The sequence below is a fragment of the Danio aesculapii genome, chromosome 14 (genome assembly GCF_903798145.1).
Source record: "Danio aesculapii chromosome 14, fDanAes4.1, whole genome shotgun sequence".
Classification (NCBI taxonomy): Eukaryota; Metazoa; Chordata; class Actinopteri; order Cypriniformes; family Danionidae; genus Danio; species Danio aesculapii.
Genome location: NC_079448.1, coordinates 51,591,093 through 51,609,957, shown reverse-complemented (window position 1 = coordinate 51,609,957; position 18,865 = coordinate 51,591,093). Strand labels below are relative to the sequence as shown.

Genomic DNA, 18,865 nt, shown 5'->3' with positions numbered 1-18,865 from the left:
TTTTTGCAAACCAACAATGTTGTGTAGTGTGGCGCAGTGGGTAGCACGATCGTCTCACAACAAGAAGGTCACTGGTTCTAACCTCAGCTGGGTCAGTTGGTGTTTCTGTGTGGAGTTTGCATGTTCTCCCTGTGTTGGCGTGGGTTTCCTCCGGGTGCTCCGTTTTCCCCCACAGTCCAAACACATGCAGTACAGGCGAATTGTATAAGCTAAATTGTCTGTAGTGTATGTGTGTGAATGAGTGTGTATGGGTGTTTCCCAGTGATGGGTTGCAGCTGGAAGGGCATCTGCTGCGTAAAACATTTGCTGGATAAGTTGGCGGTTCATTCCGCTGTGGCGACCCCTGATTAATAAAGGGACAAAGCTGAACAGAGAATGAATGAATGAATCATAGTTGCAGGCGTTGTGGTGGCGCAGTGGGTAGCACGATCGCCTCACAACAAGAAGGTCACTGATTCGAGCCCTGGCTTGGTCAGTTGGCATTTCTGTGTGGAGTTTGCATGTTCTCCCCATGTTCGCGTGGGTTTCCTCCGGGTGCTCCTGTTTCCCCCACAGTCCAAACACATGCGGTACAGGTGAATTGGGTAAGCTAAATTGTATGGATGTGAATGCAAGAGTGTTTGGGTGTTTCCCAGTGTTGGGTTTCAGCTGACAGGGTATCTGCTGTGTAAAACATTTGCTGGATAAGTTGGCGGTTCATTCCACTGTGGCGACCCCAGATTAATAAAGGGACTAAGCTGAAAAAAAATGAATGAATGGACATCATAGTTGCCTGCAGGAGGGCAGCAGCGTTGATGGTGCGCACTGCTTTCTGCACCGTCAACAGTGTTCATCTGTTCTGCTTCACCTCTGACATTAAGCGTCTTTAAATGAAGAGCAAACGTTTAGTCTGCGTCTTTTGCATGTGCCACTTTCACACACAGAGCTGAGAGGATGAGGGTGTTGATGATGATGATGGTGTTTTGTTCTGAAGAGCTCTTGCTGTTGTAGACTGACGGATGGTGAGTGACGGCGCTCTGCTGCAGGGGATTTCCTAAACCCACACGCTCTTTCTGCTTTCCTCTTTTAACTAAAGATGGCCTGACAACAGCTGCACGAGCACACACACACACACACACATTTGTGAGCACAGTCACACACAGAGACACACACTTTGAGACACATGCACACACACACACAGATACATAGACAGTCTCACACACAGACAGATACATGCACACACACAAATCTGTGCGCACACTCAAACTCAAACACACACACACCCACCAAGACACACAGTAGACACACATGCAAAAAAACATATTTGCGAGCACACTCAAACACACACACACACACACACACACACACACACACACACACACACACACACACACACACACACACAGACATATTTGGTTGGGAAAAGAGAAAATATCCAGTGAGCGGCAGTTCTGTGGGCGCAAATGCCTTGTTGATGCCAGAGGTCAGAGGAGAATGGCCAGACTGGTTCCAGCTGATAGAAAGGCAACAGTAACTCAAATAACCACTCGTTACAACCGAGGTCTGCAGAAGAGCATCTCTGAATGCACAACACGTCCAACCTTGAGGCGGATGGGCTACAGCAGCAGAAGACCACACCGGGTGCCACTCCTGTCAGCTGAGAACAGGAAATTGAGGCTACAATTCACACAGGCTCACCAAAACTGGACAATAGAAGATTGGAGAAACGTTGCCTGGTCTGATGAGTCTTCTGCTGCCATTTTCGGATGGCCAGGTCAGAATTTGGCATCAACAATATGAAAGCATGGATCCATCCTGCCTTGTATCAATGGTTCAGGCTGGTGGTGGTGGTGTAATGGTGTGAGGGATATTTTCTTGGCACACTTTGGGCTCATTAGTACCAACTGAGCATTGTGTCAACACCACAGCCTACCTGAGTATTCTTGCTGACCATGTCCATCCCTTTATGACCACAGTGTACTCATCCTCTGATGGCTACTTCCAGCAGGATAACGCACCATGTCGTAAAGCGTGAATCATCTATGGTTACTTGAACATGACAATGAGTTCACTGTACTCAAATGGCCTCCACAGTCACCAGAGCTCAATCCAATAGAGCCCTTTTGGGATGTGGTGGAACAAGAGATTCCCATCATGGATGTGCAGCCTACAAATCTGCAGGAACTGTGTGATGCTGTCATGTCAATATGGAGCAAAATCTCTGAGGAATATTTCCAATATCGTGTTGAATCTGTGCCACGAAGGATTAAGGCAGTTCTGAAGGCAAAAGGTTCATAAAAACATAACAATACAAGAAAAAGGGTTGAGAGGATTGCTGAAGAACTACTGAGAGATTTCAGCTGCTGTCTGGGCTTTCACTGCCTTTCTACACCTCCCTTTCTTCATGTGTTCAATACTTTTTCTAATGTCATTTCATTACACCTAACTTCATTTGTAAACTAATTAGTTTTACTTTCTTTGCATATCTGGATTTCATTAGTTGTTACTAACATCTGTTGAAAATTTCGGCAGCACCTTTAAAAATGTTTTCTGTGAAAACTGGTGACGTGTTCACCATTCATACACATTTATTAATTATCTTCTTTCTTTCAGAGTGTATCGAGTTGTTTGGAGTTTATTTATTTATGTATTATTATCATTATTATATCTTCTTTGTATCAAAAATACATTTCAAAATGTAAACCTTTGTCCTTAACCTGTTTGAAAAATGTTTTGACAATGCTTAAAATAATAATAAAAAATTGTACTGTTCTAAAAGCGGTAGTGTATCTAGCGAACACTGAATATCACGTTGACCATCTGCGATTTACAGATATTTCCTATTCAGCACAGAGTCACACGGATTACTACAGCAGGGAATTTCCTTATCTGGTGCGTCTGCAATGTAAATAAAGTTAATGACTGATCTGGGTGATTCAGCTCTCAAACCACTAATAAAACAGCAGGACATGAAAAAAACATCTTCTGCTCTGAGAAATGCGCTTTCACTGAAGCTTTATGACCCAAAAACAGGCCCACGGTTAGGAAAAGGTCAAAATGAGCAATGCAAAATCATATCAGTGGTATTATTATACACACTTGTGCTTCAAAGTTTATGCAGCCCATTTGTTATAATGTGAATAATTTAGATAATAATAAGAGAGATCATACAGAATGTGCGTTATTTTTTATTTAGTACTGTCCTGAGTATAGATATCTTACATAAAGATGTTTACATACACAGAATTATATCTGAAAGTATTCAAATAAGCTCCTGCAAAAGCTGACCTTGGTTTTTAATGTGTGATTCCCGGGGGGTGAAAACATTTAAACAGGGTGAAGATGTCCAGATTTTTCTTCAATCATTCATTCATTTTTCTTTAGCTTAGTCCCTTATTATCAGGGGTCGCCACAGCGGAATGAACCAGCAACTATCCCAGCGTATGTTTTACGCAGTGGAAGCCCTTCCAACCACAAGCCAGTACTTTTAAACACCCATACACTCACATTCACACACACACTCATACACTACGGCCAATTTAGTTAATCAGTTCCCCTATAGCACGTGAGTTTGGACTGTTGAGGTAACTGGTGCACCCGGAGGAAACCCACGCCAATAGAGGAGAACAGGCAAACTCCACACAGAAATGCCAACTGGCCTAGCCGGGACTCGAACCAGTGATTTTGAGGCGACCATGCAAACCACTGAGCCACCATGTCACCCCTATATGTAAACATATGTTATGTAATAATTACTAAATAAGAAAAATAACATGCACTTTTAATGATCTCTCTTATTTTGACCAGATTATTCACATTTTAACAGATTCTTCAAGGTGTGTGTAAACTTTCCAGCACAACTGTATATTGTATGCAGGATAGGAAAATGCATGAAAGAACTGACGTCTCACTTTAGAGCGAGTTATGAATTATTTGGGAAAATTTGGGAAAAAAATTAAAGTTTTGTATCTTAAAATGTTGTATGACTGACATTTTGTTTTTCATCAGTTCTTACCTACACTGTAAAAAATGTCTGTTGCTTAACAGTTTGCATATTTTCACAAGTGTTTCTGTTTATTTATGGTTGTGAATTGCATTATGGGATGTTGGTCTCTGCTCTGTCGACTTTTGATGATGAAACTTCAACTCTACAGTTTAACAGGGTGACTTTTATTGATATTTAAGTTGTTTGCAATAATATAATGGATAAGAAATAATATATAGAGAAATCAGTCTGTAAAATAACAGGAAATGTACTGGCGGTTTATTATAAAGGTTTTTGTAGCGTGATATACAACACCAACCCAGAAAATATATCACTTTAAACTACTAAAATGTTAAATAAAGTCACTTTTTCCAATGTTCAAGGTTAAAAGTTGTTGGATGAAAGATCAAGCTCCCATAATGCAATTCAAAAGTATAAATAAACAGAGAAAATAAAAAATTAATCACAAAAAAAAAAATTACAGATTTTTTTTTTACATTGTAGAGCTTCTGCTAATTGAGCTCTAATAAACAAGAAAGCAGCAATTAAGTGTAGCCTAATAAATGTCTCCATGACCGCAAGATTTTCAGGTTGTACGTAATATTATATTATAATATTATTGTGCCTGCTGCAGCCATGGTACAGCAGCAAAGTTTCTTGATTATTGCGACAGAATGAGAGTATAGATTGGGAAACACCTATACACACTCATTTACACACACACATACACTACAGCCAATTAAGTTTACTCAATTCTCCTATAGCGCACGTGTTTGGACTGTGGGGGAAACCGGAGCACCCGGAGGAAACCCACGCCAACACGGGGAGAACATGCAAACTCCTCACAGAAATGCCAACTGACCCAGCTGGGACTCGAACCAGCAACCTTCTTGCTGTGAGGCGACGGTGCTAAGCACTCAGCCACCGTGCCACCCCAAATATAAATGTAATGATAGCATAGTTCTCTTGAGTTTGTTGAGAGGACTGATGAAATAATGTTGTTATGTAGTGTTCCTGTGTTTTAGTTGTTTTACCGTATTGCTGTTATCTTGGTCAGGTGTCTTTTGTAAAAGAGATTTTAAATCTCAATGAGACTTCCTGGTTAAATAATGCTAATAAATAAAATTCATTCATTCATTTTCCTTCTGCTTAATCCTTTATTCATCAGAGGTCACCACAGCGGAATGAACCACCAACTTATCTAGCATGTTTAACACAGCAGATGCCCTTCCAGCTGCAATCCAGTACTGGGAAACACCCATACCGACTCATTCACACAAAAACACACACATACACTACGGCCAATCATCATTCATTCATTTTCTTCTCAGCTTAGTCCCTTTATTAATCTGGGGTCGCCACAGCGGAATGAACCGCCAACTTATCCAGCATATGTTTTACGCAGCGGATGCCCTTTCAGCTGCAACCCATCACTGGGAAACATCCATACACACTCATTTACACTCATACACTACGGACAATTTAGCTTACCCAGTTCACCTGTACCGCATGTCTTTGGACTGTGGGGGAAACCGGAGCACCCAGAGGAAACCCATGCGAACGCGGGGAGAACATGCAAACTCCACACAGAAATGCCAACTGACCCAGCTAAGGCTCGAACCAGCGACCTTCTTGCTGTGAGGCGACAGCACTACCTACTGCGCCACCACATCGCCCTACGGCCAATTTAGTTTACTCAATTCTTCTATAGCGCAAGTGTTTGGACTTTGGGGGAAACCGGAGTACCTGGAGGAAACCCACGCTAACACGAGGAGAACATGCAAACTCCACACAGAAATGCCAGCTGGCCCAGCCAGGGCTTGAACCAGCTACCTTTTTTCTTTGAGGTGACAGTGCTACCCACTGAGCCACCATGCTGCCATGATAAATAAAATATAAACACAAATTATTCATAAAGTTAATTAATTCAGCTTATGAATGTAAGGCAGCCAGTTTTTTTTCACAGTGTGTAAAATAGGAAGCACACCGCCAGATTTTCTACTAGACGTAATGCAGCTACTAAAACACAACAGCATCGGTGTTCATTTAGCGACACGAACTCAAACACAATCACATCTGTTTATTTCTGGGGTAAACAGGATAACAAATAAAGCACTAGTATCACGGTAACACCACAGCAGTGCCTTTACTGTTAAAAAACAAAAGTGTTTGGTGCATGACTGCTGAAATTAAATGGGACACAGTGTGGCTTTTGCATAGCTTTAGCTTTGGCTGTAGCATGGCAGGAAACAGACTAGCATTCACTGACTAGCATCTGCACAAACATGGGGTTTGCTAATGCTTGAATATCCTGAGACTCGTCCCAGATGATGAATATCGCTCTAGTCCTCGCCTCCACAGAGGATCAGCAGGGTTTTTCGGTAATCTCCTGATGTGTCGCCCTGAGAAAAGAAAAAAAGCAGAGCAAGAATACTTTGAAATAAAGCAAGAAAACACACCCCGGAGTTTCAGAACGCACATCATGATGGTATCAGTGAAAGTCTGCTGTTGCGTAATGATATTAAGCCATTATGAAATTTACAGCATTACGTAAAGAGTTTCGTCTACATTTCATAATAGCTGTGAGATCAGCAGGTCAAGTCCTGTCCTTACAAAAAAGGTGTGCGTTTACGTGAGAATATGTTTAAACATGCAAATGAAAACAGTTCAAACAGGCCCGTAGCCAAAATCCCCAGCCCCCTTATTGACAAAGTCCAGAATTTGGCCCCTATATGAGCTCATTTGTCCCATTTTTGACAGTATGCCATTATAAATTAAGAAAATAACCAATTGAAGGCTTTAAGACAAACTTAATTATTAATGTTTATCAAAACGGACAAATTCTGACTGAGGAAATGAGCTGGTCAGGGGAGCGTTTCAGAAAACCATCCTTAGCTAAGGTCGCAAGTTCCGTCATTACAAACATCCCACATAGCAAAATGTCTCTGGCCCACATAATCAGCTTTTGCTTGGCCCACATGTCGCAGTGAATTACGGTACATGACTGGACCAAGTCCGGCTTCCAGACAAGGACTAAACATGGACCATATCTGGGCCAAGTCTCAGCCAAGTTAATAACCCATGACTGAGCCTGAACTGGGCCAGATATGTTGGTGTGTCACGACTGCAATGAAATTGATAAACCCATGAATCACTGCTCTTTAGCCTTGCTATGGGTGAGCTTTGTCTCGAAGCAATTTGATTGGTAGAAATTTATCTCTTTATCTGAAAATAATAAAGATGTATTTTAAATGTGGGTCAAGATAGGCTAAACTTACATGGTCCACATATCAATTATTAACATCTGGCCCAAGTATTTATTTATTTATTTATTTGAGATGGACGTCACAATTACACTGGACAACCAAATGCATTTGTTTAAGTGTTTTAGCAAACTTGCTAATTCTCAACACCTGTCCACAGGAGGCTTGACCAAATTGACAAAATGTAACTATAATAAAAAAACATACACAGTTTTATAATTCTTTACATAAAATTACTGGAGCAAAAGCAAAGGCGACATGATCCAACAAACTAACAGTAGACTATTTGTGCAAACACTGCTGTTTTGTTTTTCACCACTTTTTAAGAACACTACTAAACATATTTAGATTACTTTCTGATTTTAAGCTAACAGGTAAATCATTCCACAGTTTGGCTCCCTTTACAGAGAAGACAGATTGACCAAATGAGGGGTTACACTTTGGCACTAGACAGTCACCATTAGCAGTTGCCCGTGTGACTCTGTGAGAGGTTTGATGCCGACTGATTAGATCAGAAAACAGGATTGGAACATGATTATTTAAACATTTAAAAACAAATTTAAGATAATTAAATTTAATAAAACTATCAAAACTAAAAAGGTTATGTTTACATAAAACTTGACGCCACCGCATAGGCTTTAAGTCCATCATTTTAACTGCTTGTTTATATATTGTTTATGTATTGTGTGCTGCCTTAAAAGCGATGCCACCTCTGCCAAACCAGGACCATGTTTGGCCCACATGCTGTATGCCAGTGCCGGATGAATGCCTGTTGTGCTGGATTTATGCTAAATCTGGGCCCAAATTCTATGCTACCTGGGATAGATTATTGATTTGACATCGTTCCACATTTGTTCGTTCCAGTGAACATTCTCAAACTGCGTCGCAAACTTGTGCATTTTCAACTACACCTCTGGAGCTGTAGTTAGAAACATAGTTCCTGACTGTGTTCTATTCCCACTTATCCCCCCTATGCCCTATTAATTTAGAACATTCTAACATTTAAACTTGGAATTATTAAAAAATAAAAAAGCATTAAAGTCATCAATTTTAGGTGTAATTTGCTTTCAAAGTATTTTACAGTTCAGTTTTAGCGATCTTCATGTTTACAATTGTGTTCCCTTCACAGTGCACTTTGTAAACATTGATGTCATTTTGAACACAGTCGAGATAAATTTATGTTACGTCTCCAAAGCCTGTGAAAACAAAAAACATAGCATACGCTAATGCTTTTAATTAATAGTAGATTATTTATGAAATATCTGTACTGTATATGACATGAGCCTGCTGGTTACAGCACTTCTGCAGTGGTTTGAATGTGTCAAATTGTAAAAGTAGACTTTTCAAAAAATAAATAAACAATATCTTACTTATTAATAATAATAATAATAATAATAATAACAATAATAATAATAATAATAATCAACATTAATTTTATTATTAAAGAATGATTTTTTTTATTTCCTAATAAATAATAAATGTTAAATTTCATTTCTTAACAAATAGCCTCATTATTTATTTATTTATTTATTTATTTATTTATTTATTCATACATATGATTTATATATCATATTAGAATACGTGTTAGCTTTTGAAAGTGATTTTATGTTAATTTAAATTAGAATATGTAATGTTCTCAATAATATTTGTAAAGGAAACACAGGCCCTATTTGTGCCATTTACATATATTTCAATTAATATGGAAAGCGAGTGCATGTTTTTACCAAAACTAATATTGGATTATTTTAGTGCATGTGCTTGTAAAACAATATAATTTGAACTGGTTCTTCTCTAAATAAGTAGTTACTCCACCCTGTTTAGAGCATCATTTTGGGGGTCTTACGTTATAACTAACGTGGTTTAAGCGATGGATCTGAAACTACGGGTTTTGGGAAACACTTGTCACTTCATCGTTCTTTTCCCAAACGATGCATCATACTATGATAGTTAAGCAGCGAGTTACGTCATTGTTTGGGAAACACACTCCAGTTTGTTATTTGCCTGTAGCAGGGGTGCCCAAACGTTTTGTATGAAGGGCCAAAAACCAAATATCATCGGGAGCTGTGGGCCAATATAATATACTAAACTATATTACATTAAAGTTGCCATGGATAATTTTTTTATTTATTTAATTATATTTTAAAACCAATAAAAAGCATCACGTATAACTTTTTAAAATTATAACTCATTGCAATAAAGCAAACAATCACATTTATAACACAGTGGAGTTCAAAGCTCAATACACTAGTCAAGCAGAATCTGCCTTTGCCTTAATTTGCTCATAAAAGTCTTTGCATTGTCAGATGACAATACTGAGCCGGCAGCTAGCAACTCTCACATGGTCGCCCACTGAAGTTAAGCAGGGCTGCTCCGGGTCAGTACCTGGATGGGAGACCACATGGGAAAGCTAGGTTGCTAGGAAGTGGTGTTTGTGAGACCAGCAGAGGGCTCTCAACTTGTGGTCTGTGTGGGTCCTAACACCCCAGTATATTGGAGGGGACTCTATACTGCTCAGTGAGCGCTGTCTTTTGAATGAGATGTTAAACCGAGGTCCTGACTCTCTGTGGTTGTTAAAAATCCCAGGATGTCCTTCGAAAAAAAGAGTAGGGGTTTAACCCCGGCATCCTGGCCAAATTTGCCTACTGGCCTCCGTCCATCATGCCCTCCTGACCATCACTCTGTCTCCTCTCCACCAATCAGCTGGTGTGTGTTGTGGTCTGGTGCAATATGGCTGCCGTCGCATCAACCAGGTGGATGCTACACACTGGTGGTGGATGAAGAGATTCCCCCCAATGTGTAGAGTGCTTTGAGTGTCTAGAAAAGCACCATATAAATGTGAGGAATTAACATTATTATTAGTAGTAGTAGTAGTACTGTACGTACATTTAAACAAAATTATTCATTTACACCATTAAATTGAAGCATTTAATTTCAGTTAGCTTTTAAGAATAAAACAAACAAACAAACAAACAAAGGGTTACATTAAATTTGAACTTCGTCTCTTCTCAGATGGGATGGCAGGCCAAATCAAAAGTTACCGTGAGCTAATTTTGGCCCGTGGTTCCTAGTTTGGTCATCTCTGACTTCAGTTTTTAATTTAAAACAAGTTTTAACAGATTCCTAATTGTTTTGTTTTTTGTTTGATTTGATGGATGATAACAAATTAGCATTTAAAAAAGTACTACTTTTTCATATTTCTTTGTTCATAAAGTTTTATTTAAAATTGTTATCTTGTCGGCATCAGTGGTGTAGTGGTTAGTGCGTCGACACCAAGCGGCAACCTCCCACTCTCCCTCGGGAAGCCAATATGGAAGTAACTAAAACTGCAATTCATCGACTCGCCTTGGGGGGCTGGCTCCAGGAGGTCCATGTCATTTCTGACAGCAATGGGAAATTGTTCATTTTTACAGCTGATAAATACATGTTTACAGCCTGGTACAACAGATGGCTTTGGTGCATATATCCATGATTAACCTTCATGACAACTGTGAGGGAGGTGAATTTGTTTATAACTCATCCGTTTCGTTTTATTAAGTTTGCATAATTAAGGGCGTGGCCACTTGAGTGACAGCTAGGTCTCGCTGCTTGCTGTCTCGTCACCTCAGCTGATTACGGCTGATTAGCCACTGAGCTCGGCATATTCATTGTATTTTTGTGTTGGGTAATGTTTCTTTACACAGTCAGCTGCCTTTTGGGATTATTTCTTACAATTATCAGATGATATGGCATGCTGTGTGCACTTAATTGTCCTCACAAATCGTTCAAGTTGCCTCCATTTCCCAGGTAAGTTAAGTTTTATAGTTACATACCATCTTTATAAATGTATTTGTTTTATTTAAGATCATTTATACTGTTCTTTCGAGCTGTAAAGCACTCCAGAATGTGACAGATTGATTAGCTGTAGGCTCTAGATCAGTCATCTGAAGCGTTATCATACAGTGTTATGCCTGGAGTTTATCAATAGTCTTGCATTTACTAACACACACTATAATTGAAGTGTTTGGAAGGAATTTGCGTTTTCCTCCTGTTGAAAAACGTCATAAGAACAATGCTTCGTGGCTCAATGTATTACTACAGTGTTTTTAAGTCTAAACACTTTATTGATATAGTGTACAGCCAAGCACATGTGGTCAGAACACAAACGAGTCGCAGGTAATAGAGTATTAAGCGTTTCTCCCAAAGTAAAGTCTGTCTGCCAGGTCTAAGCAAAGTGCCAGCAGGTGTCTGTAGCTCCGCTCACTCTCCGCCTCTTTGCCCTTGTTTGGTATCCCGCCGTGGGTGCGATGACGCGTGAACAAAATGGCGACGGTTGGCCGCGCCTACTTGTAGCATCTTTTGCGGTGTTCAGAAACCTTTGGGTGACGTCACGGATACTACGTCCATATCTTTTACAGTCTATGGTCAACACATGGCCTCCAGTGCTCACGGCAACCCGAGTTCGATTCCCGCCTCGTGGTCCTATGCTGATCATTCCCCTCTCTCTACTTCCCATGCTTTCCTGTCAATACTCTACACTTTCCTATGCATTAAATGGTGAAAACCCCTCAAAAATTGTAATCTCATTACATTATTTATAAAATTGTAATAAAGTATATTTGGAAATAAACACAAATTTTTGTAAATATAAAATAGTATGGTAAGCATTTTGTTGCATCACATAATGTGGTAATGATCACCATCCGAAAAGCTAATCCAGCAAAAAATTGGTACTTAAAATCTCACTTAGATGCAGTATTTGAACCTCATTTTTAATAGAAAATGATGCGAATATCTGTGAAAAGGTCCACATTTTGAGAAACAAGAACCACCACTTTTAATAGGCTGGCTACGGGCCTTTCAAAGTAAAAACAAAACACCTTACACAGACACACACAACACGCTTAAACACGCACACACACAAACACACTGTTTACATAACACTGCATGCATCTAAAAATAAATGATGCATATTGTTTTAAATGTCATTTCAAGTAAAGCAATGCATTAGCTTATTTTGGTTGCTCGATTTCTACACTGATCCAACTACGCCCTTAAAGGGACAGTTCACCCAAAAAGGACATTTCTGTCATCATTTACTCACTCGTTCCAAACTGGTTTGAGTTTCTGTCATTTGTGGAACACAAAGGAAGATATTTTGAGGAATGTTGAAAAAAAGCATTTGACTTCCACAGTATTTTGTGTTCTATTGAAGTCAATCGCTGCTTTTTATCAACATTCTTCAGAATATCTCCCATGTGTTCAACAGAAAAAAGGAAATTCATAAAAGTTTCCCAGCCACTTTTCTATTCTAAATTTCTAAATATTCTATTCTGAACATCCAAAAAATTATATTACAAAAGGTTCTTTAGATTATAAAGATGTTTAAACAAGCAGTCCAAATATGATTTTAAGCGCAATAATGTTTAAATTTCTGTTTAAAACAAGGGTAACAACTGGCTTCCATAGTAGTTGTTTTTCCTCCAATGGAGGTCAATGCTTACCAGTTTTAAACCCAGGCTCATTCTGAAAACGTACCACTGTATACATTTCTGGAGACTGTCAAATACGCTCAGGAGCTACGTTTAATTTTTGTTGCAGTTTTTTTTTTTTTTCGTGAATCCACGAGAGGCCGCTGTGTATCTTCTTTTTGAAATCTCGAATTTCCCTCGCGAGTGCCATTCACACCTGCTGTTCTCTCATAAATCCACAAGAGGCCGCTGTCAACTAACTGTTTGACTGACTGAATGACTGACTGACTGACTGACCGATCGACTGAACCATACTCCCTCTGCCCTAAACCCAACCAATAATGTTTTCAAAGCACCGATTAACCCGTCCTCCTCCCTAAACCCAACCGACAAATTTAAAAAGCAATCCAGAAAAAGAAAAGCCCTCGTCTGATATTAGCACGTTTTACCACATTCTCACCCTGTTATTTACTTGTTTATTTTATTTTTTGGCTTCTGTTTTTTTGGAACCGTTCTTCACAGTCATCTCCTCTCTGTGTCTCAAGTCCACTGATATACATGGTGAGCTAACTGGACAAACTGGTAACAGCGGGAAAGCTGTCCATACGGAGGTAAGCAGTCAGCTGGTAAGCACGAAAAGAAACGGTGTCATATCACCCTGTAGGGTTCATTTTAAAAATGAAATGCAGCTATACGTACTTCTGGCTACATAACTCACGATCTCCAGAAATGTATATAGGGCTACGTTTTCAGAATAAGCCTATGTTGGTTTTAAACATTCTTCAAAATATCTTCTTTTGTGTTCAACAAAATAAAGATCGCACACTCAAAAAAATTATGTTTGCTGTTTGTTCAAACTACTTATTTAAAAAGAGCTAAAACAACACAATTCTTGAGTTTTTTGGGGGACAACTTAATTCTTTTAAGTTGAATCCACTTAAATGTTTTGTTAAATGTTAAACTAATAAGTGAACTTAATTCCTCCTTGTTGTCCCAGCACAAAACCGACTGTGTGAAACCGAGCATTATTTACAGTGCATAAAGCTTTGGAACCACTAGAGCAGGGGTCGGGAACCTTTTTTCAGCAAAGAGCCATTTCTAATTTTTTTGGCAAATGAAAAGAGCCATTGGGTGTCGCGATTCAAGTTGAAATGTCCTTTTATTCTTATTCATTTTGCTGTAAAAAAAAAAAAAAATACAGTAAAAGGGGATTGTAATTGTATTTTCAATAGGAAACTGTTTTTTTATAACAGTTTTAACTTTTTAAACTTTAAAATATTATTGAAGAGAGACAGCTGGAGAGCCACATATTTTTGGTCAAAGAGACACATGTGGCTCCCGAGCCATAGGTTCCCTACCCCTGCGCTAGAGTAAACTCTGATGACATTTTTATTTTTTTGCATGAACTGCCCCTTTAAGAGACCAACTCTTCCATAGCATTTGTATTTGAACATAAAACTTATAAGTTATTAAAAAAAACAATAATTATGTAGTTTCAGCTCATTTTATACAAGTTTAAAAAAGCATAAAAAATATTATTGTTCTATAATATTATTGTTATTATTATTTTATTTATATGAGTTCGTGTTAAACACAAAAAGAAGACTGGCAACAATTGACTTCCATAGTGCTTGTTTTTCCTCTAATAAAAAGTAAATGGTTACTGCATTCTTCAAAATATCTTCTTTTGTGTTTGCAGTTTACTCAGACTAATTATTTAAAATCAGCTGAAACAACACAATTCTTGAGTTTTTTTGGGGGGACAACTCAATTCACTTAAATATGTAATTTTTTAAAGTGAATAAAGGTTTGGAACCACTAGAGTAAACGCTGATGACATTTATTTATTTATTTTTTTGCATGAACTGCCCCTTTAAGAGACCAACAGAGAACCAATATATAATAGAGACTGAGACCTATTTTTGATCTCTGAATGGAGTTTTGACTGCAGAGCCAGTACAGAACCAGTTTTTTTTAGATTAGATTCAATTTTATTGTCATGTACAAGTACAATGCAACGAAATGCAGTTTAGGTCTAACCAGCAGTGCGAATGCAGCAAGTGCAGGATACAGGCATTTTCTATTCTAATGTCCATTTTTTTAATGCCTCTTCATGATCCCAGAAACAATCCTTCAGATCCCCAAAAAATTATATTATAAAAGGTCTTTAGATTATAAAAATGCTTTTTTTACACTAAAAGAAAGTTTCTACTAAGATGTGTTCACTGAAAGGTTCTTTGAGGAACCAACAATGGTTCTTTTATGGCTTCATCACTGCACAATCCTTTATTTTTAAAGGGATAGTTCAGCCAAAAGTGAAAATATCATCATCATCTGCATTGTAAAAAATGTTGAGCTCACCATTACACCAACAGAAAATGATTAAGTTGACTTAATAGTTTTTTTTTTTACATATTTAAGCAGATTAAACAAAACAAATCAGTAGTCCCCCTAAAAATTACAAAAATTGTGTTGTTTCAGCTCATTTTATTCAAGTAGTTTAAACAAGCAGCACAAATATGATTTTTGAGAGCACTTGTTTCAATAATGTTTACATTTCTGTTTAATTAGCCCCTATAGCATCAAACTTTGCTTTTCCACCGTCAATGATGGACAGCACTTTTTCACAATGGACAATTTATGGTTTATCAATGTTTAAAGATGTATATATAGATGATGTTTTTGCATGTTTTCAACAGCTTTCAGATAAGTTTCGTTGCCCACAAAACAATTTTTTCCTATATTTACAGGTTCGTAGCTTTATCCATAATAGGTATCCTCAGTTCCCTAGCCTCCCCTCCCCTACTTCTATAGATTTAATTCTTGAACCAGTATCTATTGGAAAAGGTATGATTTCAGTTTTTTATGACAAAATATGTTCTCTGCATAGAAGCTCACTGACATCCATAAAAACCCAATGGGAAGAAGACCTAACAGAGGACATTTCAGATGAACTGTGGGAAAACATTTTATACAGGGTACATTCTTCATCTATGTGTGCTAAACATGGTTGGATCCAATGCAAAATACTCCATCGTTCTCATTGGACTAAGGTCAAGCTTTCAAAAATTTACTCTGATGTTGATCCTCTCTGTGACTGTTGTCGCCAGGCTCCTGCAACACTGGCACATATGTTTTGGTATTGCCCAACTCTATGTGGATATTGGTCAGAAATATTTGAGACAATGTCTCAAGTAGTTGGGCAAGCAATTTAACCTGTATCTACAACAGCACTGTTTGGTACACTTGCTTTGTCAGTTCACTGTTCACGATACAAAGCAGATTTTGTGGCTTTTGTGTCCCTCCTGGCCAGACGCCGTATTTTACTACATTGGAAATCAACTGCTCCGCCTACTCACTCCATGTGGATTAATGACATTTTTCTCTTTATAAAACTAGAACAAATTAGACACTGTCTGAAGGGTTCTTCCAAAAACTTATAAAATTTGGGACTCTCTCCTTGAATATATGGAAACGTATACTCCCTGCATACTGGATGATAGTTAATTTTTACATTTTTAACTGCTGTGTGACATCTCATGTGACATCATGACCAGGCTTTTAGTTTGGTGTATGAACAATTGTTTGGGTTGGTTGGTATTTTAATTAATTTTTTTCTGTTGTGGTTGTTTTATTTTATTTATTTATTTATTTTAAATATATAAATATATCTGGGGGTCAGTAATTGTCATAATCATTAAAATCCTTGTTTACTTCTCTCTCTCTCTCTATGTTAAAATGTACAGTAATATTGTAAAATGTGTGATATTTGTAAATTTTTGAACATCTCTATAAATAAAGTTGGGGAAAAAAATATTCTGTTTAAAACATTTGTAACATTTGACTTCCATAGTGCTTGTTTTTCCTCCAATGGAAGTCAATGGTTACCATTTTTTAAACATTCTTCAAAATATCTTTTTTTGTGTTCAACAAAATAAAGATTTTAAAAAATGATGTTTGTTCAAACTACCTGAAACGACACAATTTTTGAGTTTTGGATGGACAACTGAATTCTTATAAGCTGTATCCATTTAACTGTGTAAAAATAAGTTAATTTAATTCCTCCATGTTGTCCCAATACATATTGATTGTGTGGAGCCAGCACTTTTTACAGTGCATAAATACTTAGAACCACTAGAGTAAACGCTGATGACATTTTTATTTTTTTGCATGAACTGCCCCTTTAAGAGACCAACAGAAAACAATATGTAACAGAGGCCGAGTGCTATTATTGATCTCTGAATGGAGTTTTGACTGCAGAGCCAGTACAGAACCACTTTTCTATACTAATATCCGTTTTTTTTTAATGCTTTTTCATGATCCCAGAAACAATCCTTCAGATCCAAAAGAAAATTATAAAAAGTATAAAAGGTCTTTAGATTATAAAAATGAGGATACTTTAAAAAATGTTTAAAACCGGTAACTAAGAATTAAACATTCTTCAAAATATCTTCTTTTTTGTTCAACACAATAAAGAAACAAGCTGTGGAATCACTGAAATAGTCGCTGATTGCATTTTTATGTTTGCATGAACTGTCCCTTTAAGAGTAGCTAAAACAGAGAACCAATATATAACAGTGTTATTATTGATCTCTGAAGGGAGTTTTGACTGCAGAGCCAGTATAGACCTGTTACTGAGCACTTCCTGTCTGCAGCCTCTCCACCAATCAGAACGAGCGCTCGCAGAGGAAGTCAAGCAATGCAGGGGAAATTCCTAAACAGCTGAGCCGAGCGAGTTCACCACAAAACACTCTGTTCCCCTCCAATTAACCAAAAGAGGATGTGGACGCCTACATTACGACAAAACACAATATCTACACAACTGGGCCTACTGAAAAAAATAACTCTTAAGATTTCCTTTGCAACAGTTTGCATGGTCGAATATCAAGTAAAATGTTACCATCTTATTTCAAGTACAATTAAGTTATCACTATCATGTAAAGTTTGCTTCATGTTTAACTTAACACTCCTAAATTAATTACAACCCCAGAAACGGTTGGGGAAAAGGCTAATAAAAAGTGTGTTAGTTTAGGAATGAGTGATTCCTAAATTGACTTTGACTTGTTTCAGACAATATGAACCGTAAATATTTGATGTTTTGTCTGGTTAAACTCATTTTATTTGTAATTATACATCCTTTCCTGTCATTCAGACCTGCAACACATTCCAAAAATGTTGGGATATGAGCAGTTTAGGGCTAGTAATCAGGTAAATTCGTTAAATATTGATGCTATTTTGAAACTGGTGATCGTAATTATGATTTGGTACAAAATCAGCATCTAAGAAAGTCTAGTCCTTTAGGAGCAAAGATGGGCTGATGATCACCAGTTTGCCAACAAATACATGAGAAAATGATTGAAACGTTTATAAACAATGCCCCTCAAAGAAAGAGAGGAAGACATTTGGATATTTCAGCTTCAACAGTGCAGAACATCATTAAAAGACTTGGAGGAATTTCAGTGTGTAAAGGACAAGGGCGAAAGCCTAAGCTGAACAACCGTGATCTCCGATACCTCAGGCGGGACTGCATCAAGAATCCTCATTCATCTATAAGTGATATCACCACATGGGCTCAGGACTACTGCGGCAAATCTTTGTCAAGTACCACAATATGTAGTTACATCCACAAATTCCATTTAAAACTGCACTGTCCCAAAAGGAAGCCCTATGTTAACAGTGTCCAGAAGCGCTGTTGACTTCCCTGGGCCTGGAGGCAGGATGGACCATCACACAGTGAAAATGTGTACTGTGGTCAGATGAATCAGTATTACAGGTATTGTTTGGGAAGAAAAGGATCATTCAGACTGTTACCAGCAACAATGGGGGGGTTGTGACAGTGCCCTTGGCAAAGGTAACTTGCACTTCTGGGATGCACCACTAATGCTGAAAAGTACATAGAGATTTTGAAGCACAATTTGCTGCCATCTTTTCCAGGGACGCCCATGCAGATTTCAACAAGACAATACCAAACCACATTCTGCACACATTACAAGGTCCTGGCTGCGGAGGAAGAGGATACAGGTACTTGACTGGCCTGCCTGCAGTCCAAACCTGTCTCCAATAGAGAATGTGTGGCGCTTTTTAAGGGTGCAAAATGCGACAACAAAGACCCCGTAGTGCCCACCTTAAGACATGTTTGCAGGAAGAATGGGACAAAATTACACCTGAAACACATCATCACGTGGTGTCTT

At 38.2% G+C, this 18,865-nt stretch overlaps 1 protein-coding gene across 2 annotated transcripts in view; it reads right to left on the bottom strand.

Annotated features, from left to right (window-relative positions):
- Positions 1–6,024: 6,024 nt before the first annotated feature.
- The window catches only part of anxa6 (annexin A6), a 63,394-nt gene continuing 50,553 nt past the window's right edge, over positions 6,025–18,865 (bottom strand). For both annotated transcript variants that reach the window (XM_056471918.1, XM_056471919.1), the window contains exon 25: positions 6,025–6,366. In XM_056471918.1, coding sequence (XP_056327893.1) covers positions 6,307–6,366 — 60 coding nt within the window. In that variant the 3' untranslated portion in view covers positions 6,025–6,306. The remainder of the gene's footprint in view (positions 6,367–18,865) is intronic.